A 26,797-nucleotide genomic window follows, 5' to 3' on the forward strand; every position below is an offset into this window, starting at 1 on the left:
AGAGGGTTAAAACAACTGTCTGAAGGGAGGATGATTGGCATACTGCTCCCCCCTGTCTGTGATTAGCCAGCAAGAAGGTAACAAATTGGAGCTAACAGGATTGCCAGGTGGGAGTTGAAGCTTGGAATCTGACCCGGAAGGGTCAGACTGAGATTCCTCCTTGTGTTTGCCCATATTGTGATAGCTTATAGTTGATAAAAAGCTTTTAGTTGAAGAACTAAAGGGATAAAGCAAGCACAAATATTACTCAGACAAGCTAGAACTGGGAGTGTGTGGCTGGTAGAGGAAGTGGGTAGTAAAAGGAGACTCCCTTCAGCCAAAAGAACAGGACTATGTCTTTAGTGGAAGAATAATTCCTTCCCAATATCTGGAAAGGAGGTTTTGACCCTGTGGAGTACCCTGAGTCAGAGTGCTGTGTGTGGAAGTCTGTACACCTAAACTGTGAAATAAACTCACTGAAGGAATTTTGCTTTAAGTAAGTTAAGTCTGAAGATACCAACTTCTCACATCTAAGAACTGTAAATATTCAAAACTAAGCTTTAAGAAGACTATTGTGCCTCATGCTGTTGAGGTATTCTGATCAGCAAACTAAATTTACCTCAACTTTCCTTTCCTTGCCTATCTTCTTACCAACCCTGCCTGTTGAATAAATCTGCTATGATCTTTTTGAACCTTTCTTAGCATCTAGAGACATTTCATTTTAAAGGCATGTGGGCCTCTTGCTTTTCCTCTACTTAACCTTGGGTTGGGTAATAATCTGACTATATATATACATACTGGAAGTGTGGGAAAACAGGATCTCTAAGTTACCAGTGGATTCCCAACCCAGTAAACAACCCTGATGGTTCTGGAGGGAAAATTTACCTCACAGTGGGTGATTCCGCATGAATGGTTTCCCCTGCTTCAGCTTCTAAACGACCTCGATTTTTCTTGTGTTTCCACACGTGGGAAGGCAATCCTAGCAGCAGATTTGAAGTCACTGCACGTTTTGTCCGTTTTTTTTCCATCCTGCTTTCCCCCGACTTATTTGTCTATGCGCAGCAGATTAGGGATTTTAATCATGTGGAATTCTTTATCCGATGTTCTCCCCACCCTTGCCTTTTTCTCTCGCCCTTCGAATCAACTTAATTTGATTGGCCAATCATGTTTTCTAAGCTACACCCACTACCCTTTCCCTTCCCCTCTTTTTTTTTTAAAAAAAATGTAAAAAAAAACGTTGCAACGTTTCTACAAATCTATGCAGAAACATATCCTGTGTCACATGAGAACAGCTGACCAATAACAGGTCCATTTTACAACACGCCAAATGTGTTACTTGTTGCTCGCTGACAGCTGACAGCTTCTGAGGTAGAGTGAAAGTGTGATGGAGGGACTTCAGCGTTCAACTAGTGGTGTAGGCATTTCATGGAGGGAGAAAGAGACCGTCCTCAACACAACACCTATCACTAAACCACACTGCTCACGAAGAAAGCGGGAAAGTTAGACGCGGGGTCATTGGTAACAATTTTCCCTCCAAATGTCAATAGCCAATACTCTTCCACAATATTGGCGGGAAGTGCTCTGGCCTATCCAATATGTTTATTTGATGCAACGTTTATGTGTAGCAATGTTTTTTTGGGGGGGGGATTTTTTTTAAAAAATGAAGATGTGCATCATTCAACACTTCGCCCGGAAAAAGCGATGAGGAATCAATTTTTCTCCTGTCCAAAATTCCACATGATGGACTTTGAGCTGATGAAATGTGCGAAACAAAAGCCTAATGTGGAATTGGGGAGAAGTGGATTCGTCGGACTCCACTGCGGCATGACTGCTCAGAAAGTCCGATCAAAATTGATCATGCGGAATCCCCCAGTGAGAAAGTAAGCAGGGACGGCCAGCACAGGCCAGAGCCAGGCCAGGCCCACTATAGCAGGATAGAGGAACACCTTGTAGAAATGGCAAACAAAGCACCATAAGACAGTGGGAGCAAGTGCTGCTGCTTCTGGTAGGATTTGCAGGCCCAAAATATAATAATAACAAGAGCATTCTATGTATATATCATCCTTCAGGACAACAACACCCACTCAGAGTGGTTAACAACGTGTCATTATTATACGTGAATAACTGTCTAATTTACTCACAGTCCCAAACACACACACCATGCAGCCATGTCTGTTGGTAAAAACAAATCAAGGAGCTGGAAGCTTAAGAAGGTAAAAGGAAGGGAACAAAACAATACTAAAGGAAATCAATCTGTCCTCCATTTTTTCAAATCAGATAAGTCCTTTCTGAAGTCAGGCAATAATACAGTAAAACAGGGGAGCAGGTGAACAAAATCAAGATAAAAAATTATTTCTGTATAGGTTGAGTTTATGGCAAGTAATTTTCAGTGAAGTGTGCATAGTCCTATGGATTAATTGCACACTGCCAGTGACTATGGAAGAAGCTGGAAAAAGTTGTAACAGGCTAGCACTCATCAAAAACTGCATGTTCCAGCTATTGACTGTATTGACTTACACTGTGTAATCCTGGAGTCTCAGTGAGAAAGACGGACTATAAATAACATATAAATAAAAAATAAATAAAAATAGTCAAGCCACTTACAGTGCAATCCTAAGCAGAGTTACCCCAGTCTAAGCCCATTGATTTTAGTGGGCTTAGACTGGAGTTACTGCTTAGGATTGCACTGTTAGCTAACTTGTCTATTGAATGTGACCTGGCAAGAGAAATTGACTTTGCAGGGCTAGTTAATTATTTTCCAAAATAAAGAAAAATAAAGTTAATTGGCCAAGTCTTTGCAGCCATGTTGGTCCATTAGATTTTTTAAAAAGACATTGACAGGATAATCCCTTTTTAGGGTAAACCTTTTTAGGGTAAACCTCACCAAAAGGTTGCAAAATAGTTAGCAAATGTGTCGGAGTCTCAAGCTGAGTGTTGTCCTTCCCTCACAGTCTGCCTCAATCTATCTGGAGCCAATTCTGCCAAAGGGCTTCTGAGCAAGTGTTAGAGCAAACGAAAGATTAGCACTTCGTTGCTTCTGTTCTCCTTGTCTGCTGCTTAGAACATCTCTGTGGCTTGGGGAGGTGGGAGAAGGGTCCTGCCAAGTGTGGGAGTGTTGCTCTGGTATTTCCAGTGGGGTGGAGTTTAGTTGTTGTAGATTCCTCTGGGTAGGGAGCAGTGCAGAGCCCCTAAGTTTAGGTATCTAGCATATTTGATTAATTGACAACCCTCATTTCCCATGAGTTCCACATAACAAAGGGAGAATGTACAATGCCAGGTTGCAAGAAAGGTATCTGTTTGGAGCCATTACTATAACAAGTCCTTGGAGGTATCATTAGAAGAAGAATAAGCATATAATACAATTGTGTAAAGTGCAGACAAGTCACAGCTGATTTATGGCAACCCTATAGGGTTTTCAAGGCGAGAGATGAACAGAGGTGGTTTGCCATTGCCTGCCTCCAAGCATATAATAAAGTTGAGAGTAAATGAAAGATTTTTCCAGTCTAGTCAGATAAGTGTAAGTTACAGATCTGCCATAAGGATTCCAGAAACCATCTTCTTCATGTTTTTTTTAGCTGCCCAATTCCTTTAGGGTACATAAAGTAGCATAAACCTTATAAGGTTGTCAAAGTTACTATCATATATTCAATCTTCTGCATAGTGTTGCCTTGAGATTTTTCACCATCAGTGCTATCTGTATTTTTTTAAAAAAAAAATATTTCATACTCTAACCATTATACCACACAGTATGGAAGCATCAGAATGATAGATTTATTTACATTTTCTTTTCTGCTCCCAACTGTGTGCTCCCAACTATATTTCTGAGTTTAGCAGCAGCTGTAAAACTGCAGATTGGAGTTCTGTTCATGTGAGACAAAAATAAAATGCTTTAGTCAGTGGGAAGGTAATGAAGAACTATAGCAATGCTGCATTACTAATTATTTTTTCTAAATTAAAGAAGTTAATGAGAAAGAAAATGTTGCAATTTAGAGAGTATTTTGTTCCATTCTCCCTTTTGTAAGTGATAAGGTGAGGATTTTACATATCAGTTTTTACTTTAAATCCCTGAAGCGCTTAAGGTTTAGGAGAAGCAGAACGACAATCTCTCTGAAAGATGCCAGAATGTAGAGCTTCTAGGATTAGCGACTGATACCTACATAATCAGTTATCTTCGCTCTGGGAGCTAATGCATTTTAGGCAAATTTCATTCACAGAAGGATTGCTTGAGCATATAATACGTAGTCCAGATAATTTCACACTTTCACTTTAAATCAAAAATCTTGCGTAAGAAATGTTTTGTATATTCTTCTGATTTGCATGGCACTGTTGATCTGCCATATCCCTTGTGAAAACCTGTGTCAAGAATTCCCCCCAGGGAAAATGACAGATTTTTTTTAAATCAGTTGTTCTGAGGATTTTACTAGAAATTAACCCTACCCTTCACCTATTAACACTAAAAATAGGCTGAAATGGTCAGAGAAAATGTATTGGAGCTAAGCATGTTTCCTTTTTAAAGAAAGATGAGGCAGCAATATGATTTTTTTAAAAAATCTTTGTAGATAAAGTGTCATCAACTCATAACCACCTTATGGTGACTCCATAGAGTTTTCAAGGCAAGAAACGAACAGAGGTGGTTTGCCATTGCCTACCTTTGCATAATGGCCCTGGACTTCCTTGGTAGTCTCCCATCCAAATACCAGCCCTGTATAGCTTCCATGATCTGATGAGATTGGGCTAGTATGGCCTATCTAGCTCAGGGTTTAGAATAATACATAGAAGTGTACAGGGCTTTTTTTCTGGGAAAAGAGATGGTGGAACTCAGTGAGTTGCCCTCGGAGAAAATGGTCACATGGCTGGTGGCCCCGCCCCCTGATCTCCAGACAGAGGGGAGTTTAGATTGCCCTCTGCACAATCTAAACTCCCCTCTGTCTGGAGATCAGGGGGTGGGGCCACCAGCCATGTGACCATTTTCAAGAGGTTCCAGAACTCCGTTCCACCGTGTTCCAGCTGAAAAAAAGCCCTGGAAGTGTATTAGTTTGATGTCTCTTAAAAACCACATTTTTCTGTTCAGTTCTAAATCATACCTTCCAACTCTGTTCCTGCAGCCTTTTCACCATAGTTACATTTAAATATTTAAAATGGAAAATTGATGGAAACATTTAAACTTTCTGTATTGAGCAATCTTTAATCATTTTTGGAACAGGTTTTGATGTTCAAATGTGTTAAGCATTTGAATTATTAGAAACAAAGCCACAAATGTTGATCTTTATTTTTTGGCACTTTCTTAAGCAAGAAAGTAACGTTTGGCTTCTAAAGAGTGCAAATATAATTTACCCATGCTTATTATGGATCATTGCTTACATTAGACAAAAGCTGCTAACAATCATCAATGAATATATATGTAATTCTTCACATGGCCCCATCTGCGGATACTTCTGTCCATGAATTGGGGACATGTTCAGAGAAAACAGATCTTTCTACAAATGTGGGGGAACCTCATTAATGTGTAATGGAATGAAATAGTATAGTAGTTTGTGTAGATGTCTTTTTTCAACTTCCTTGCTTTATGATACAGACATTACTTGAGTCTATGGTGGATGCAGCTGAAAACCTCTGTCCAAGTGCGATGAAGAAAGCTCACATACGGCAAGATTTAATTGAAGCATGTACTGAAAAGATTTCTATTCCACGAACTTTTGTTAAAAATGTTCTCTTGGAGCAGTCTGGAATTGACATCCTCAATAAAATTAGGTGAGTTAGTATGCTTTCTTGTTTATCAATAGATGGCACTTATGCTGTAGATTAAGTAGACATCTGCCCCGAGAGCAGTCAGCAATGATTTATCAACTCTCCTGGAATGAAGTCTGCTTCCACATCTTTCTCACTGGACAGATGGGTCTGGAAGCAGGCATAAGTTGTTGCACCTTTCTCTTGCAAAGCTCAAAGCATTTTACAAAAGTTTCTTGCATGACAAACTGTATTTCCTCACTCAATGGCTTTTTGGACACAGAGTGTGCAGACCTCTAATGGAACTTACTATGCTGCTGAAAATGTCTACCATGGTCTTAGACTTAGTTAATCTGAGATTTGGGGTAGAAATTGAAGTTCATGCTATTGTGGTGGCCATCACTTTTGGTGGCTATCACTGTGGCTATAACTTACTGGTTTTAATAATGTGTTGTCAGCTTGACTACTGAGAACAAATTGTTTACCTCCTTTAGGGAAAAAATACCTCATATCTCCAGAGCACACCTATTTTATGTGTAGGCATGATGAACACAACTTGGGAAAAAAAGTCTTCCCTTTAATGCCTCATGGATATACCTCTGCAAAGGACAAACTACCAAAAAAAATACTAATTGACTATGTCAGGGCTCTGTTTGCTATGCTAGTTAGCCTATTTTCCATGCATAGTTATATCAAAATTACAGATGTTAATTCTCCGTTTTAAAGCCCGCATCTACTGAATTAGTGACGCAAGCAGCATCAGTGTGCTGCAAAATATGCAACAGCACTCAATTTCTTGTACGGGAAGCAGCAGTTCAGCTCTCCTGTACCCCAGGAAATTGCTTCCTGAATATGAGTCTTCTGTGAGAATGTACAAGCATCTATGGGTCAGAACATCAGTCAAGTGATATGGAGATTATCTGCTTTACCTGCTTCCTGTATTTTATACCTTCATGTGAACATGAGCAGGGCTGATGAAAGTCACTGCCATCCTTCCCCCAGACAAAGAGTGCCTTTAAGACCCTCCCCTCGTATCATATATGACAACAGTCCATGATTTTCCCAACTCCATGGGTCCCCTAAAATAAATGGGGCCTCTGGAATGTTGTTCCTCTTGCTTCCCACCCCTCACTGGCCATCAACATAGGCACCAAGTGAGCAAGAAAGCTGGAGCTACAATTAGCACAATTTCATTAACTGTACGATGTGGTTTGAAACATCATCTTTTAGGCTCAAATTTCTATGAGAGCATGCACAAAACACTATAGCATCCTGAGTCTAAGTGCTCTCTTTTAGGTGGTTTTGCATATTAGATCATAAAAATACATAATGGTGATGGTATTAAACAAGCAATCAACTAGGTGCAATAGAAAGATGCTAATGGCAAGAAATCACATCTGGGATCTAATTCTTGAAGAGAACAAGGATTTAAATAGGCAGTTGTCTTAATCCGCTGCAGTCCTGGTTTATTTTTTGTTATACATCAGTGTAAATTGTTCTGTAATAAATTTTAGCATCAGTTTAATACGGATGATTCCATTTTTCATGTTAAAAATAATTCACCATAATTGTTGGTGTTAAAAATATTACCTTAATTGGTGTTCTTGTGTTCTCCAAGATAAAGATGAATAATTCCTTATGAGATATCTTCTGTTCCTACTGTTACTTTCTTAAATTCCTTTTTTCAAGAAAGTAAAATTTAGATCACTCTTACACAATCCGCATTGTAAAGGATAGCAGGATTTTCTCGTGTGATTTAAAATTGTGTGTGTGTGTTCTGATTTTCTACTTTATACAGTGAAGTGAAGCTGACTGTGGCCTCTTTCCTTTCGGACCGAATAGTTGATGAGATCCTTGATGCCCTGTCGCTTTGCCATCATAAGCTAGTAAATATTTGCACTGTTTTGTGTCACCCCAGACATTCATAAGCTTTGGTATGGTTGAATTCCTTATTTATACTGTAGTTCCCAAATGTACACCTGTCTATCTTGCTTTTTTTTTGCCATAATTGCCCTGATGGTAGCAAAGAGAATTGAATGGCAAAAAATCTCCTTTGGCAAAAATGAGAAGACAAGTTTAGCTAGATATGAATTGTATAAAAGCCTATGAGGTGACATATACTTATAACTCTGAGTAAAACAAACCTGAATAGTGCAAGAAGCTAAATTGATTACGAGTGCATATTCCAATCCCTGTGTGTGTGTGTTTTTTTACCATTGGGTATTAGCTAAATTATTTCAAAAGGTTCATGTGCCCTGCCCTCTAGAAGGGTTTGTCACTTATCACAAACTTCTGAGTTTGTCTCCTGCAGTTTGACAGCACTTCCATCACTTTTGCACTGGTGTTTTTCTTTTTTCCAAAGAATGCTTTTCCCCACTTCAACTTTCCATCTAGGCTGATCATTTAACCAGGCGAGGCAAGCCCCTGCCCCATCAGGAATCATTAGAAATTGAACGAGCAGAAGAAAAACCTGCTAAACGTTCCATCATCACAGTTGAGGAGCTGACTGAAATTGAACGATTGGAAGACTTAGATACATGCATGGTAAGACACCTTTATCCTTTCAGTCTAGACTTGGCTCTGAAAGAAAGAAAGAATGTTAGATCATTTCAGTAACTGCTCTTAATTTACTTGATGTTTTATTGAATAAAACCTTTTCATATATTTATCATGTATTTCCAAAATGGGTATTGCAGACAAATGCAAGGATAGCACTTCTTTCCCTGTCACTTTATCTTGTAGTTATCTCTTTATTTTAGTTTTTATGGCATGGTGTGCTGTTCCATTTTATAGATGTGACTTCTGGCATATAGACTTGATTGCCTCAGTAAATCAGACTGTGTTACCATGACAAACTGTGGCTTATGACAACATGGAAGTTTCTCCCTGTGTCATAATTCTATTTGAGGGGCCAGCTCAAAAAATATACATGACACATTGAATGGAGAAAAAAGGCCACAACTTTATTGGTGACAGTGATAGGAGTATTGGCACTGCATAGGCCGTGGATCCCTGCATTGGCTTACCCACCTGCCAGCCAATGACCCCTCACCCTTCAGCCTGCCTGCTGAAAGGGAAACCATGGGATGACAGTTAGTGGGCAGCCTCTAAGTGGATCCCTTGTCACCTGGAAGCAGGCATGCTTTGGCAGCCCCCGAGCTGGGCTTGCCCCTACCCATGCCTGGTCCAAGATCCCTTATGGGGATCCCCATCAGTAGGAAAACTATGCACGCAGGCCCCGTTTCCCCACAAGGGGATCCGGGCCAAATGCCAAAACTGCCATACCAACGTTATGATAAGATAATATTACAGTAACACCCAACTCAACATATAAACTGCGTTCCAACCAGTCAAAAAACTCAGTATCACCCAAAAGTTGTGACGATAAATGCAATATTACAAATCAATCCAGAACCTTTTGCCAAGCTTCAATTAAAAGTTGTAATAACAGCATGAATAAAGCCTGTTCGTGAACCATACACAATGCAGTGGGTGGGAGGGATCACTGGTTGGAGCCCAACTGCCAGTGTTCCTCGCCAGCTTCTTTTAAATAGGAGGAGATTGAATCTGAGAGAAAACTTCTTTTCTCAGGTTGTGGATGAAGTCCCCACCCTCCTTTTCCCAGCCAGCTGCTCCGATTGGCTGGGTGCTTTGAACCCCATGGCTCCCTGTGCAGCTGTGGGAGCCGCGTCGGAGACACCAGACGGAAGGGAGCTGGACTGCCCTCCCTTGGCTAGCAGCCCGCAAACTCCGACCCCATTAAGGTTGAGGCCGGTGGCTTGTCTGTGATCCATTTTACTTGATGTTATTTTTTTTTGTGACATACTGATTCTAAGAGGACTTAAATTGAAGCTATATTAGAAAGTTTTGTTTTCTAATGTTTAAGGTTCATAAAACTAGTGGTAACTTGTTTTATAAATTGTATCAAAACCCTTTCGGTCACAGTGCTTTTGTTTATGCTGATTTTCTTTTGTTATGATTCTGAAGGAATAAATGGTGCATAGCTCCAATAAGATCGCTGAACTTGGGATTCAGTGATATATGCTCCTCAACAGAAATATATAATACGCACCATATACCGGAAACTGACCTTTCATATCAAAAAGAGCAAGGTCAAAATAATCAAAAATTAATTCTGCAATCTAGCATGAATTCATGCTTTCAAGTTGATGTACTTATGATATAAGAAGCTTTTAGAAGCAGTATTATAGAATTATGGTTCTTTTTTAAATAAATAACATTCAATTTATATACCACCCTTCAGGACAATTTAACACCCACTCAGAGCAGTTTACAAAGTGTGTTGTTATTATCCTCACAATAATTACCCTGTGAGGTGGGTGGGGCTGAGAGAGCTCCAAAAAGCTGTGACTGACCCAAGGTCACCCAGTTGGCTTCAAGCGGAGGAGTGGGGAATCAAACCCAGTTCTCCAGATTAGAATCCTGCCACTCTTAACCACTACACCAAATGGGCATGTGCATTTTCTGTGGGATACATCCTACCACGGTTCCATTGGAAGATAAGGGAAGAAAGATCTTCACACCTTGTTTCCCTCCTCCTTGCATGCTCCTCCAAGCCACATTACTTTTTTGCCAGTGAGGGATCCCCTTTCCCTCACACTGCCTTTGCTGAAGGGCTGCTAAAGGAAAAGGAAGGCAGGAAAAGATCTGCTTTTGCCAATGAGAAGGTGATCATATACAACCCTATATGTTTTTCAGACATGGTTTTTGAGCTACATTTGTTCTAGAACTATTGCATTTTCATGCTTTCTTGTTCAACTGTGATACTAGAAACATCTTGAAAAAACTTTCCTAAAGAACTAAACATCTAGTAAAGTAGCCAGTTATATATTACTGAACAATCCAAGAAAGAATAAAAATGACTTGTGAACCATAACCTTTTCCTTTGGAAATTCTTTATTAACTGGGAATATGAAATGGAAATATTTGCTGAAAGTGCACATTTAAAATATATTTTAAATGGCATGTTGATTCACTTGTATTCTCCATTTAATGAACTTTCACGGCAAAATATTATTTCACTACAGATTCAATACCTTGTTGAAATGATTTGTAGACATAATTACAGAAGTGATACTGACCATGTTCTGATGTTCAGTTATGTAGGCATGAACATACATAGCTTATTTGACAAAACCTCTGAACTTTATACTGTCACATCCACTTGTTTACACCGCTAGTTTGCATGAAAGATCATGTTCCATACTGTTAGAATCGTGTAGGATTTTCCCAGTAAACATTCAGAGGTTAGGATGGAGCTAGCCCTTTTGTAGTTCTTTTTATGAAAATTGCTTTCAGATTTTGAATAGACAAAGATAGATATTAACAGTAAGAGACTTTGCATATGGACTTTACTCCTGTAAAGTAAGTCTTGGGAAGGCACATGTGGCTGTTCCCAATCCTATATCTGACAACAGAAAGCCCACTATAAACAGTGGCTGGCTCTATTGAATCCTGGTCTAGATCTAGACTCTTTCATATATGTAAACTAGGTTATCTTCTGGATTTAATTTGTACAATGATTGCTTATTTTCAAAATATCCTTTGAAATGACATGGAGTTGTGTTAGTGTTTGCCAATTTATGGATGTGCTTCTGGGAGGGACCAGTGGGAAAGGGAACTGAATTTGTTGTACCATCCCAGATGCTTTTTACATAGTTCCTCAGATCTAACTGTGGTTTGTTTCAAATATTATCACTGTTTATCGTGTTTCCTGTACATTGCTATTAGAAGCTGCTCTTATGAATACTAGGGAAACTAGGGAATTCTAAGGAGGAAAAGGAGAAAAGAAGGTGGAACACAGGCCAAACAGAGCTCCATTTGGGATTTAAGAGTAGGAAAATCTGGGATGGGTTGAAGCTGGCCTAGAGTCCTAGAGCTAAGAAAAATACTTGAACCAAGTTCCAGGGGAGGTATCAAGCCTGAGCAGCAGCAGAAGAGCTAAAAGGATCCATCTTTGTGGGAAGGATCCAGGCATCGCATCATCCTATCAGAAAGGGAAGATTTTGGCTTGCTTCTGTTCGCTCAAAGTTATCCAGTTTGAAGAAGACTTTGATCACTTGAGAGAAGCTGGCAAGCTACAGTGTTTAAACTTCCACCCATCTGTTTCCTGGCCCCTTTAGAACAGAGCTCTTCTTTCTCTCATTTCTCATTTCAGCCCCCTTTATCCAATTGTTTATAATTTTAAGAAACCAATTCTAATCACATTTGCTTGTACTTGTACTTGCTTTGTTGTCTTCAAGATTCCAATCATACTCAGGGACCTATTTTTGACCTATTGTTATCAATATATCTAATTATCAACTGTGGATATTTAAATCTAGAGAAGGGGCTATGGACAAATAAGACAGATCTTTCTACAAACCCGAGAAAAAAGGAAATATTATGGAGATGGGGGTACAGGGGAAAGTGAGGTACCCCTGCAAGTCATTGCACATTCCCCACCATGCAACTAGACCTGGCTCAGCTGGCACTGTGCGACTTACCCTGTTTTCCTGGGGAGAGGCTGCCAGGAGGAGGGAAAACTGAAAACTGGCGAGTGGCAAGTAAAGGTCGTTTGGCTGCTGGGGAGGAGAGAAGGAAGCAGGATAAGAGGAGAGGCTATGGGACTGAAAGGCAAGGGGGAAAGGAGCTAGTGGGGGAGGAGGAAATTAGATTCTCCTCCTGCCCCCCGCAACTCCTTGCAGGTCTCCCCCTTGTCCCTATTCTAATACACTGCAGCGTTTTTAAGGCTTGGCAATCTTGAGCCCTTAATGGAGTATCAAGTAAGCCTGCCTAGTATTTGTTTCTCAGATTCAATATATATATTATTTTTTCAGTGTTGCCCGCTTCCTGCTGTTCTTAATACCTCTCATGATTAGCGTGGCCCAGTCTTATCTATCTTAGGCTGTTCAGGCCAATCCAATTTGTCCAGATACCTTATAGTATGTACTGAAATAGATCGTTCCATTCTGCTATATAGTATTCATGGTTTATTCACTTTAGTTTAACATTAATTCATACTGTTCCTGGGAAGAAGAGATTACTTCTGTGTTGCTGCACTTTAACTATAGAGATTCTCTAGCTTCAGAGAGTACTGAAAATGAACTAACCTCCAAGCCTGAGGAAAGGAAAATAAACTCTTGCCTACAGCAACTTGCATAGAATATACTAGCTTGGACCCAGCCTAAAATTTCCATGAGCATGTGGGGACCTCTGCAAGAGACATCAGATTTCCTCCAAGCTACGTTTAGGGATCTCCTGTCCCCCGGGAGCAGCATTTCAGGGGGCATTTTAGGCTGCTGTGGGAGAGAGGAACTGGAACTGGTGACAATCACCCCTCCTCCTTGCACATATGGAAATTCTCAGTGGGATCCAAACCACTAGCTTTAATTTTCACAGGCAAGTGTGATGGGCAGTGTTTCGTGCCTGTTAATACTGAATGGGAGACCAGTTTGCTTTGCTTTGACTTAAAAAAAAAAACGAGCGTAAATTAATGTGCAGAGAGATTTGAGCTCTTGCATGGAACTCTAGATTGGTTTAAGAGCTTAGTGATTGCAGTGCTTCTGTTTATGTGATAATTAAAAATTCACAGACAACAACCGAGCCCTTGGAAGATGCATTGTATGTGTAGTTGCTAACTCTGATGTAACAGCAAGTCACATAGTTGGTGGAAAACTTCAGACATTCCCTGACTGACATACAAACAACTATGACATCATAAGCAACCGTACTAGTAAGAGAGTTTCTGAAGGTGATTGATGTCTCTCTGATTTGTCACCTAACTTCTAGGGTCATGTGCGTAACACCACTGTGTGTGCAAGTCAGTGTGTTAGGTTTATCATTTGAATCAACTGCAAGGAAACGCTTGTTGGTATGTGTGTGTGGGTTGTATCTTGTACTTCTAGGTGGTCCTTAGTTCTTAGTGTGCCAACAGAGTCTCATACTACAAACGGCGGCTTCATTATGTGCAATGCTTGAATGGTAACCTGTTCCCCTCTACATCAAGGATAAATCTAAGGCTGCAGCTTCTAGCTGGTGAAAAACTGGATTAATGTAAAACCTGTGGGGGTCTGGTTCATGAGCCTTAGGAAGTGCAGAAGAGGCAAACAGCAGCCCTCCCTCTCTTCCCTAAGAATATGCAAAGTTCCTGTGATTCATAAAGGCATGCTGAAAATTCACAAAATGTTATGGAATCAGTTCCCATCTCCATTGCAACACGGTACCTCTTGTACCAACATCTGAAGCTCTCTGAGTCGGGTTTTATGTTGTGTACAGTTTATGCAGAACATAGAATCAAGCTACACATAACTTCACAAAACATATGATTGACAATGTGCACAGATTTTAGTGGTCAAATTCACCCTTTGTGTTGTGCTGCTGGTGACCTTTTAAAATGTTAAACATAAGAGGTTGCCTTCTACTATATCAGAACAGAATTTGGTTAATATAACTCCAAATTTAGATATTTAAACCTGATACCTCATAGGGACACGTACCGTGACATTTGTTAATCTGCATCCTGATCGTTATCACCATTGAGCTGTGGTACTCAGTCGTATGGTATTTATTATGATAATCTCTAAATTGGAGGGAGGAACTGCCCCAATCGTCTTTTTGAATGAAGAATAATAATTCTTAAATGCCATTAAATTCTACGCTAAAATCTGCATACTCTCTTCTTCCCTCTTTGGCCATCAGTACAATTTAATATAAAACTGCACACTTCAGGTAATTGATCATAGTCATTATCAATAAATCCTGAGAGACCATTTATCTCTTATCTAGAGATGTGGTATATAAACTGTTTACAGTTTTCTTTATTGTAAAGGATTTGTACCTCATTTTTGCATATCTCTTCTTTGCTGAGGCACTTCAATACTTCTGCTTCAGTGTTGTTTTTTTAATTTGCCAAATTTCAGCACTGCTTACTTCCCCTGTCCTTCTCTTTTGAAACTGCTTTTGCTTTATCTTCTGTCCATTCATATTCTTTTTATCTTTCTCTTTTGGCTGCATGGAGACTCTCTGCTGTACAAGTGTAAGTATTTTTTTTAACAAAGCGCTGCGTTTTTAGCCCACTTTATTTTTCCTTGCTCCATTTGCTTTTGTAACACCTTCCTAATCTCCTGGGAGAATATCAGTACTCTGCAGTTATTTGAAGGAACAGGCAACAATTTGGAGACGGTGCAGGATTTTTCAAGAAGTTTAGCTAGTAATAACGTGCGATGAATTTCAATCATCCCTCAAAAGACATGAGAGAAAAAGCCAAGCAGAAGGCTCAGCCAAGACTAGTTAATGCCCAAGAAAATCTCTTGACTCCGTTTTGTGTGTTAATGCTAAGATTAGCTTACTGGAATGAATGCTTAAAAAGTATAGGGGGCATGATTCCCCCCCCACCCTATCATAGACATTTAAGATGACATACTTTTTGGTTATAGTGAATTGTCTGTACTTGGCAAATGCCAGTCAAGAATGTGATATTTCTGTTTTTGGAAGGAGTGGGAGACGGTGAGTTGAATCTGATCGGAATCAAAATGCATTCACCAAGTTTTATACAGCAGGAATAAAACTCCTGAGTTCACTTACATAGCAGCAGGAACATAGAAACCTTTCTATTTAACCTCTTCTAGAGAAATTTCAACTAAGCCTTGGTATGTAAAATGTTTCCTAAAATCCAGATTGAAGTTTAGAGCTTTAAATTTTTAAAATACAGTTACCATTTCCAGTTATAAGGCAAGATCAAAAAGAATTTTCTGTCTCCCTCCTGCCCAAGCAGTGAGAGAATCAATATGTTAGAATCCTAGCGTATTTTTTTCTGATGCTTTGCTTCCTCTGGCAGCTCCACTGTTTCCCTGCCTGTTCTTGATTGTTTGCCAACCAGGCTTTGATTCAAAGATAAGCAACATATGCAAGTGCTGTGTGAGGCATGTTTTATATGTAATGGGTTACTGAACAGGTGATACTTGGTTTAAAACAACACCATGCTATGATGCTCACTTTAGGAAATTGGAGGCATGCGCAGTCATGCTATTCTAGAGGCAGACTGTAATTTGGAGAAATACCTTCTCCCTTAATTTGCAATGGCAGGTTTTCTAAATTATGCTTTGTGAAGGTTTGGTTTGGTTTGGTTTGGTTTGCTTGGCTTGCAGTCTGTTTGCCTTTTGTGGCTTCCTATGCTCCTGTCTATAGTGTGCATTTTCTTAATATACTTGATTGGAAAAGAATCACTGCTGATGTGAAGGTTTTTTTCTGTGAAGCTATATGCATTAACACCACCATGTGTTAAGATAACATCTGTTTTGCCAGCTGTTAACTCATTCAGACATTGTGTTCCATAACAGGCTTGCATACACACACACACACGACAAAAAAAATCATGTGCCTTATTGTCATTCATTGTGGCTCACATGTTTTTTCTATTGTACTATTGTGGGACCTGCAAGGACTTGTTGGGGTGGGACTGGGATCTTACTTAGTTCCTATCTCCCTTTAGGCTTCATTCTTTCCATCTTCATAGTACCCACAGCTTCCCCCAACCTTTCCCTCCATCTTTGCTCCCCCATAGTACCCCCTCCCCTTTCTTCTCTCCAACACACATTGCCCCTCTCCTGACATGGTCTCTGTCCTCTCCATTTTTATGTCCCCCTTCCACATATTTAGCTTTCCCTTTTAACCCCCCTCCCAAACATTAGCTCCCATCTGACTTGTCTTTTATTTCTTTAGTCTGCCTCTCTCTCTCTCTCTCTCCTGCTGACACTGATTGAGGCTAGGGACCCTTGGCAATGTTGGTTGTAAATTGCCTAGCACCCACCAACAAACAACCACCAAGAGTTCACAACAAAGTCTCACAAGGTCTGGTTGGCATTCCTTTCTTAAAGAATCAGGCATTGCTTATATGATTTTAGAGTTTTTTAACCACCAGTATATTGTTTTTAGAGTCCATATTTTATAAAAAAATCCCTCATCTGTCCCTGGTCCCATTGTAGGGATTTCTTGATTTGTTCTCTGTTGCTCAGGTCAGAAATAGATATAACAATAAGGAAAACATTATCCATATATCCTTTGGGATATATGACTGACACTTGTTTGTTAGTTTGTTTTACTCATGGCTCCATCTTTGGTTTTAAATTAAGGTTTCTCAATTTCACTTTTATGATCAGAACCTGATTGATTAATACTGCTTTAAAACAAAAGTGCAAAAATGCAAATCAGGACATTCCTCCTAGCTTGCTCATCAAAAAGGGACTACAAATTTGGAGACATAAGAGGCTCAGATTATTTTATTTTGTTTATTTATTAAAAATATTTATATGCCCCCCCTTTCTCCTGAGCATTTCAGGATCTAGTGCCTGCAGAACTGGCCAGGTTGTGGAAGGGAGTCTCTCCCTATTCACAAGGAGAAGGCTGCCAAAGGTCTGTGGCTGGAGGTTCACCTGTCCAGTGGAATGACAACAATGCTCAGGAATCTTTTTCATGCCTTTTAAATATCATTTTTTAAGACTACTAATTATGTTGATTCGGATAGCTTCCTGCTCCCAAAGCAATCAATCTGAAGATCTCTGCAGATCCTACCTGGATCCTTTACCTAGACAAACAGCAGAGTAAGGTGCTGCTGATCCATTTGACACAATCCCCTTACCACCTAACAGATACCAGAAGCAGAATAGTTTTAACAAGCACATAGCTAAAAGTAAATTAAACAAACTTCCCTGGTCCATAGTTTTGCAGAATAAAATTGTTAGGTTAATAAAGAAACTTAAAAGTTTCTCTCTGACAAACATCTGAGTACAGGCTTCTATTTTAATGATGGTTGATTGGAGTCCATGAACCCAAGATCTGAAGAGCGGCTCGAAATAAAAACCTTTTGCCACCTCTGGCTGGTAGTTGCATGCTCTCAGCTGTTAGACTTCACCCTCTTAAAGGTTTAGGAATGCTGGCATGCTTTTCCTCACATATAGTTAATCTAAAGCAGTAACAAAAGCAGAGTTTTGTTGGATCCTTGGGGGTTTGTGTGAGTGTGGTGCAGTTCAATCAGCACGTCTTCTGATTGGGTGTGAAGAAAGATTCCATGACAGAACCCGTATAGCCTGGAAAAGGGGGTTTGGATCTGTGGCCTCACAATAACCCCGCCAGTAGAAAATATGTTGATGACACAGTGAAGCTTTCCCATAGTGTAGGGTGAAGTAGCAACTTGAGAAGAATGGAAAGTTTTAAAAGCCCTGGCCTTTCATGACTTCTGAACTGAATCCGTCTTAGTTCAGACATCACACAAAGCCCGGACTAACTATGGCTGATGTGATTGTGTAATGCAGGCTACTCCACTAGCTATGGTTAATTATGTTGGTCAAACAAGGAACTGAATCCGTGGATTGAAATCACTGTTAGTATTTTCGTGTATGGTATGAATGTAGACATCCTGACTTAATGCTGGCACTGCTCTCCTGGCTACAGAGCAAAAGCAATAAAACAGCATTTGTCAAGGCAAACCAAGGTTTGACTGATCACCTTCAAGCTGAATCGTGGTTTCACAAAGTGACCATAATTAAAATAAACCATTGGCTTATGTTACATGTGAACTGAGCTTTTTTCCTGCTAGTGAATGAAGCTGTGCTGGTGATGATTTCCCCAGTATTATCAGCATAAGATAAAGTATTAGCTGGTTTCTCTCTTGTTCAAAAGTTGAAGGAGCAGCTGAATTTCTTTTGAACAGAGCTAAGAAGGATACTAAGTAGACCCACTTAAGATTCCTTTCTGAGCCTCTGTGATTGCTCATTTTCTGGTGGATGACACCACACTGTGTGATTGCTAAGTTGTCCCCTCTTTAAACCACTTCAGTTGCTGGACTAAAATGTGTCAGGTGTGACAACTGACAATGGAAAGCACCATTGAAGGCTAACAACTATAAATAAATGATCATGCATTTTTTAAAAAAACTAATGAAAGTATCAGACTCATTTCAATGCATTTTTGAACTGTAAAGATATGTGACCGATTTAATGCTTAGTTTCCACCCACTAAAAAAAAAAATAATAAGCTGATGTCGCAAGCTCTCTCTGAAGTATGAATATCAAACCTGGATCCTTTCCCATACATCCATCATTATGAATATATTTTTTCTGAAAGAGCTTAATTAACAGTTCATTTGATTCATGAGCCAAAATAGAATTCAGTTTGCTCCCTCGTTTGCAGCTGTGTTGACTCTGAAGCATAAAGAACATTATTCCAGTCTTATTCAAGTTTTAATATTTGCAGTCATGCTGTTAAGTTTTTTTTCCTAAGTTTGACAAATGGGAAACGCCATTAATGTGTTCTGCTTCTTCGGTTGTCATTTTTTTAAAATCATAGATGACTCCTAAGTCAAAAAGGAAGAGTATCCACAGTAGAATGTTGAGGCCTGTGTCCAGAGCCTTTGGTAAGTGTGGTTTTCATTCTTAGATTTATAGGAAATAGAGACATTTCTGGAATGTTCTAGCACATGTTTTGTTTATACATTTTGAGTTTGATTGGGTAAGAAGTGCTTGTGATGGGCCTAACTGCATGTTATACTTTTTCCAAGTTCCTTCCTGGGTCTGGGGCTTCCATGCTCAGAGGGCATGTGGGAAACCAATTTGGGTTAAGACGGTGGCTCTCGTGCAGAGGGAACTTAAGCCTTCCTCTCCTGACCTGGAAAGGCCTCAGAGGCCCCCTGTTTAATAATAATAATAACAACAACAACATTCAATTTATATACCGCCCTTCAGGACAACTTAACACCCATCAGATCGATTTACAAAGTATGTTATCCCCACAACAATCATCCTGTGAGGTGGGTGGGGCTGAGAGAGCTCTAGAAGAGCTGTGACTGACCCGAGATCACCCAACTGACTTCAAGTGGCTTCAAGTTTGCTATGCTGGATAAACTAAATGTGTGCTGATAGGATGCACATGTTCCATAGGGCATATAACACTGCTTGAGCCATTTCAGATCAAGAATATGGCGCGATGGGAAGACTTTACAGTAAGCTCCTTTCCACATATACCATGCCCCATTTTGAACTGGGCTCCTGCAGTCCTGGGAACTGAGTTTGGAGTGTGGAACTCCAGACCTCATCTGTCAGCCAGACTCGTGGAGGGACTGTCCTGGGTAAAGTATAACATATAGTTTGGCCCTTAGTCATTTGGGTGTTCTGCTGTACTATATGATCCCTCTTATTTTACTTTTTAAAAATCACAGGATATTGAATTTTAATGGATCTGTCAGCAGCATCTTTATGGATTATTGATATGGCACAGTTTGACCTTTACTTTAAAGTACTCTGTGGGCTGACTTATATATGTTAACAGTATAAGTCAGGTGTCACTGTTCAAGCCATTTTAGGGGTGTTGGAATGCAGGGGAAGTATGATTTTCATTACTGTGTACTTTTATGGAGTGTATAGGTCTAGGCAGTTCTGAGATGCCTCATGATACATATGTCTGTATTTAGAGGCAATAGGAAAGAAAATATTGGCTATAGACTTTTAAAAAGAGAGAGATCATTGACTGACAGAATTATTACTATAGTAAGGCAACTAATAAGGAATAAAATCTAATGAACTTTATTTCCCTTAGAGATGGAGTTTGATTTGGACAAAGCTTTAGAAGAAGTTCCTATCCACATAGAAGACCCCCCATTCCCTTCAGGTAGACTGGACAAACGGAGTTCTGGCTTCATTTCAGAGTTGCCTTCTGAGGAAGGGAAGAAACTGGAGCACTTTACAAAGCTAAGGCCGAAAAGGAATAAAAAACAACAACCCACCCAAGCTGCTGTGAGTGAAAATGCTGCTAAAGACATTGCACTACATATGTATATGAGCAGTATATGAGTTTTAAGTCTGTAGCTTAAGATGCGTTATAGTCATGCTTAGCCTTGTTTTGCAGATGCCTCCATAAGCAAACTTCTTTTCAGGCCAATAGACACGCTTTTCCCCCAGCCATAATAGTCACTGCTTTTGCTTAACAAGCATATCTGTTTTGTCAGGTGAGTACCACTGCAGCAACACAAGAAGGAGAACAGAATGGTCTTATGGGAAGAGTAGATGAAGGTGTAGATGAATTTTTCACCAAGAAAGTGACAAAGATGGATTCAAAGTAAGTTTTGATTCTCAAGTAAACTATAGAAACAGAAGGTAATGTACAATCTCCTGTTGGGTACCAGGTATTTTGGTGAGTGTATAATCTAGAAGCCAGTTTGGGTTTTATTAAGCGAGCAATTGAGGTAACAGCACAGCTTTGAAGAATTACCAGCTCCCACCCCTCAGTGGCCTGGGAGCTGCTTTTGCTTCACCTCCTTTCCAAATAAGGAAGATGCTCAGTTTGCTTGGGGCAGGCATGCGGGAGTTTGGGCTCCCTGTCAGTCAAGGGAGAGGAGCAGGCAAACCTTATAAACTTGCCCCTCCCCTGTAACAGTACTTGCTGTTTGGAGCTGCCTGCCTACCCACCCTGGTATTTTGGCAAAGCCGGAGTAGCTGGTTCCTTTGAGGTCAAGCAGGATTGTTTTTAACTCTTTCAGATTGGCCAAGAAAGGATTCTTTTCCCCCTGCTTCACTTTGCTACTTTGCTGGTGTGGAATGTTCCTAATACTAGTGATGGGGGGAGGCTTCCTGAACTGGCTTACCAGTCAGGGGGGTTGGGATGGGGTCCCCTCAGGGCTGAGGCTTTACCTGTTTGAACCCTTGTGTTTGCCAGCAGGTGAGGGAGGGGGTGGAGAAACAGCCTCTCTTGGTTTACATTAATATGCAGGCCATGAAAGTGTTTGGCAGATTAAGATCTTTTCCTCACAGGGCTTTTTCATCAGTTCTGGCTTCGTACTGCAATTGATTTCTCTCCAGAGTTCTGCCCGCATGGTAAAAATTACCCCGATTTAGTCTCCAAACTGCTTCCCAGACTTTTTTGCATTCTGCACAGAGAAAGGCTGCAGCTGGCACAGAATCTGTCTTCCCTGGCTTTTCTGCAGCTTTCCTCCTTGCGCACATCCTCCGATGTTTTTCTTCCAAAGAAGTCAAACCAGGGGTTTTTTTTTGAAGTGCAGAATGCTTTCTTCAGGGTGAGGCCAGGCCTTTGCCTGCCTTCTGTCCTTTATTCCCCTGCATCCTGCTTGGTTGAACAGCAACCAGTCCAGTTTTTTCCCTGATTTAAAAAAAAAATTAAATAGCAACATTGCAACATTGGTGCCTTAAAGAAAAAAACTTGCAACTGCCGGGGGAGGCGGGGGGGACGACTCTGCAGAGAGACCTGGAACCCACAATATTTTAAAGTTTTCTCCTGTGCTTTGTGTTCTTTTTGTCCATTCTTTGCATGTAAGTTTCCTCAGCAATCCACTGAGGAAGCTGACCCGTCCTCAGCCTGTCAGCGAATGAAACTAACAAGAGAAATGGGACATCTTTTTAGTGCCGAAATAAAAAACAGATACCACTTCAATTCAACTCCCTCAGATTGGATAAGATTAAAGAATCGAAGCAGTATGGAGCTAGAGCCAATGAATAAAGCATATCCAGTTCCTCATAGGTTGATTACACAGCAAGCTGATGTAAAGCTCACCATGCAAAAGATGCCTAAGGCAGCTGCGCTCTTGGAACCAGGGTGGATTTGCTTCTGGCATCCCATTATTGCCTATGCACTGTATTTAAATGTATGCTTCTATTCAAATTTCTGGTGTCCGTACCCAATTGAGTTATTTATTGAGTGCCCCAGCCATTGACCGTATCCCACACGGTGTATCCCACTTTGAGTATCAGCAAGGAAGATGGACAAACAAACAAACAATAAATAAATAAATAAATAATGTCCCCGGTGCAGTTGTTATCCCTTTTTAACAGTCTGCATGCATTAATAGTATAAAGTCCAGTAGCACCTTTAAAACTAACCAACTTTATTGAGGCATAAACTTTTTAGAACCGGAGCTCTCTTCGTCAGATGCATCTGATGAAGAGAACTGTGGTTCTCAAAAGCTTATGCCTCAATAAAGTTGGCTAGTCTTAAAGGTGCTACTGGACTAGCATGGCTAACTCCTCTGGATCTATGTGCATGCGTTAAGTGGGTTTGGGGGGATTCTGAAATTAACTGGGTCCAGTTTTTCCTGTGGGGGGAAACCTTTCCCAGGTGCCAGACTGGCTGTTTTTAATGCAAATTACACCAAAACTGTAGCAGAGTAACTGCTGCCTGATAGACACACACACACACACACCGCAAGTTTCAAGTTGATGGGTTCATGGGATCCAATTCTACAGACCCTGAAGTAAGGTACCCCCAGTTACTCTCCAGTATTTCCTATGGACAGAAAATCCAATGCTTTCTCTAGGGTGAAGAAGCCTTAGGCAAACACTTAAGAACCGCCACTGACTAAAAGTTTCCCAGTGCAAAAAGAACCAGCAAAGCCTAACAGAACCAGAGAATCCCAGCAGAACCAACTTTGCAGCAGGTAGCAGAAGTAAGGCACAGACAGACTAGAGCAGCCAAAAGCACACACTCCAAAAAAATCTCACCCTGCAGCCAGGTCAGCATTTCTGTAGGTTATGAGAGAATCACCATGATTGGACAGACAGTTGAGCCCCTCCTAATGTGCAATGTCATTTGCCTGTGAGAGTCACCTCCCTCGCCCTCCCTTTTTTTGGCCTTGGAAACTTTCTGAAGCAAGAAAAAAAGCTGCTGCAACTTTTAAAATATTGGTCCTGGTTATAGAATCTTGGATATAGATCCAGATCCCCAAATATATTCAGAAAATACCAATAAGGTTTGTTGGGGTATATGTTTAAACCAGAAATACTGAAGCAGTTATCGTTAATCATCAGCCTCTCTTTCTTAGGCTGTCTTTTCCTATTTCATACATAACCAGGTTCCAATTCTGCAGTCATTTCACTGGTTACTTGCAGCTCTTCTGGCTTGTGGGGCTAAATTTAGCCGATATCTCCACACTTCTGCCTCTAGGCTTGGTGTCCTCTCTTTTCCATTTCCCAATTTAGTGCAGCCTGCAGGTGTCAGGAAAGAAAGAATGAAGGAATTTAGTTCTCAGATAACAGGAAGAGAGGCAAAGCAATCCCAAGGAAAGGGGGTGCCCATTTGTTTATATATTTGTGATTTTATACTGTGCTTATACACATTTGCTTAGGAATTAAAACCTTTTAATGTGTATGGAATTCCATTAATAATGTTTAGGATGCAGCCTAAATTAATGTATCTGCTTGTATTGCCCCAGTCTAAAGTACTCCATCATTGCCAAGTGTTGTAATAGGACTCAGAACGTTTAGAATCACTTGTTCAGCTACTCTTGTTGCAGGGTTGGTTTGAATGCTTGAACCATTAGAGGAAGAGTAACTAATTTACTTTTGGTGAAGGTACACAGATATTTAAGTTCATTGCACAGAAATTACTGTTCAGAAATCAGGCTGAGGAACTGCTTTTTACCCCCTTAAGTAGCAAGTTGAATATCTAAATGAAATATTTTTAATAAACACATTCTTATATTTGTTTATCTTCTGACGTATTAGGAAGCTCTCAACAAAAAGTTCAGACACCAGTGATACTGGGGAAGCAATTGATGAAAAGAAAAAAAGAGATTCTCGGAAAAGTGGCTTTCTCAATTTAATAAAATCGAGATCCAAATCTGAACGTCCTCAGACGGTAGTGATGTCAGAAGAACCCTCAACACCCAAAGGGTCTGTCAAAGGCCCCACCACAGATTCTACAAAGAAAGAAATCAAATCAGTGGAACAGAATGGCAGCACTGAAAAAATGGAGGAAATAAAAACACCAGACTCTATAGAAGATGTTTCCTTGGAGGAAGCTGCAAAATTTGAGAAGAATGACAGCAAAGGCAGTCCTCAAGGAGGGCGTAGATATGGGGTGCAGGTGATGGGCAGTGGACTTCTAGCAGAAATGAAAGCCAAACAAGAACGAAGAGCTGCATCAGCACAAAAGGTGAAAGATGCTCTGTTTCCATCTTGATGACTTGAGCTAGTCCTTAGCTACTAGCAATTTAACATTATTTCTTTCCGAGTGGGTTATTCCTCCAGTAATATTAACCACAGTCGGCATCTAAGTTCTGTTGGGGACCTGCAGTTTCTGTGTTCTTATGTTTATTATGATACATTATCACATTGTCTAAGCTCTGAAATACAGATGGCTATTTAAATTCAGATCTAATCAATGTAAAAACAAAACCATAAGGAGTTTACTACTTGATGCATGACCTAGTACACTCCTATTGCAGTTACAGATGATGAGCAGGTGTGTGGTAGATGAAGAGATGGCAAATGCTTTTTGTTTTGCTCTGAATTTAATGTGTGAATTGGATTCAGCACTGCAAAATAACTAAATTGGGATTAAAGGCTCTATAAACAAATGTTCAGTGGTGATCTTGCTCCACCTAGTGTTTAAAGAACTAAATATTAATGCACAAATCCAAATAAAACCATGTAGCATTGATTTAATTAGTTCATCAAAGGGCATACAACTGAGAATTCTTCAGAAATAGGGTGTCAGATGGTTTTTTAGATGATATAATTAAGGACAACTGTTTATTACATTTACTAGAAAGCAGGTATGGAATGTGTATTGTTTATATAAAATGAATATCAGTTGGATTATGTTTCCTGTAGCTGATTTTCCATTCTTTTTGCTACTACTTAAGTATATACAAAGTCATTTAATTTTCAGTTAAATTCAATTTGATAATTATAATTAAGTGATGATAAATAGCTTGAGTACATTATTGCACCTAGTGTCCCATTTGTTCAATGGTTATAAGCGCACTCGTTTGCTCTTATAATAATCTGAAATCTGCTAAAGCACTGAGAGGCTAGTCTTGCTATGTAGTTTTTTGTTTGTGAGTTTGAAAAAAAATGAATGTTTTTTAAAGTGTCCAGTCCAAGTTGGTCTCATATTACTTTTGTGGGACTGATAAAGCCACATTTTGACCTTTTTCATACTGACATTTTCTAGCTTTGTTGCTGAAGATCCATTACAGCAACCTAGTCCTTCGCATTCCCCAATAACATAGTTTGGGCTTAGGGGTGAAGAGGCTGTGGAAAAGTTGATAAGGCTGTGGGAGTGTCATGTAAGAGTGCTCAAGACCATACCAAAGAATTTAGATCAGACATCATGTAATGTTAAAATACGCCTCCAAATGTGAGATTGCTGCAGTGAATTGTGAATCTGCTGAGACAGCAATAGCTATCACTTGATGTGATTGTGGCCCAGGCATGGATTGGCTGGAATGTTTTCCAGTGAGCCAGTGCCCTGGAGGGCCACCAAAGGGCAATTCAGGGTGCTCCTTGCAAAGAAGGGACCGCTTGCAAGGAAGGCAGTCTGGGCACTGGTGCAGCTTCCCTACTCATACCTGAACTACTCTCTTTGCAATGCCTCTGTTTCTTCCTGAGGAGATGAGGGTGCAGGAGCCACCACTGCATGTGCTCTTGGACTACCATCTTCACAAGGAGAGCACAGGGGCCACTGCTGCCTCTTTGAATCAGCATCCACTGCCTTTGCAACTGGCCCAGCAGGATTATAAAGTCAAGCTGCAAGTGACATAAAGGCCTACTTCCAATGCCATTTTAACTTCCCAGTCCCTCTCTGCAGAACATGGTGCTGGACACACCACACAGGAATTGATTACAATGGGACTCGATGGTGGCAGAGATCAACAGTTGGATAGGGGAAATCACATACGTCATAGAGGATTTCTAACCATTGTGTAACCATCCCTTTCAATAATGTAGTCACCTTGTCAGTAGGTTTGGGCAGCTGTAATAGGTTTATAATTAGAAACTATAATAGGTTTATAATAAGAAACTTTTTGCCATGTTTCTTGTAATGTCATCAAGGCAAAGGAATGCTACATAGACTATTTTGCTCATTTTTAATAAAATCATATGCATTCAAAGGCCAAAAGAAGAACTTTTCAGCAGTTTTCTGTAGGTGATTTTGCAGTAGGACACAATGCAGAAGAGAATGTAGATATGCTTGCTGCTTTGGAATAGGACATAGCACTGAGTCCGGGAGGAAGATGAGATGTAAATTTGGTTAAATTAAATCTGTGATCTGTATTTCTCAAAGGTGTCCTGTAACTTTAATGTAT

The 26,797-nt window shown here is 40.2% G+C and overlaps 1 protein-coding gene across 1 annotated transcript in view; it reads left to right on the plus strand.

Annotated features, from left to right (window-relative positions):
- The window catches only part of CARMIL1 (capping protein regulator and myosin 1 linker 1), a 176,770-nt gene that overhangs the window by 134,701 nt on the left and 15,272 nt on the right, over nucleotides 1-26,797 (plus strand). Inside the window, exons 27-33 of the mRNA XM_054985287.1 lie at nucleotides 5,555-5,730; nucleotides 7,505-7,592; nucleotides 8,101-8,250; nucleotides 19,051-19,117; nucleotides 20,296-20,492; nucleotides 20,705-20,814; nucleotides 24,210-24,639. Coding sequence (XP_054841262.1) covers nucleotides 5,555-5,730; nucleotides 7,505-7,592; nucleotides 8,101-8,250; nucleotides 19,051-19,117; nucleotides 20,296-20,492; nucleotides 20,705-20,814; nucleotides 24,210-24,639 — 1,218 coding nt within the window. The remainder of the gene's footprint in view (nucleotides 1-5,554; nucleotides 5,731-7,504; nucleotides 7,593-8,100; nucleotides 8,251-19,050; nucleotides 19,118-20,295; nucleotides 20,493-20,704; nucleotides 20,815-24,209; nucleotides 24,640-26,797) is intronic.

Source organism: Eublepharis macularius, chromosome 7 (assembly GCF_028583425.1).
Source record: "Eublepharis macularius isolate TG4126 chromosome 7, MPM_Emac_v1.0, whole genome shotgun sequence".
NCBI lineage: Eukaryota > Metazoa > Chordata > Lepidosauria > Squamata > Eublepharidae > Eublepharis > Eublepharis macularius.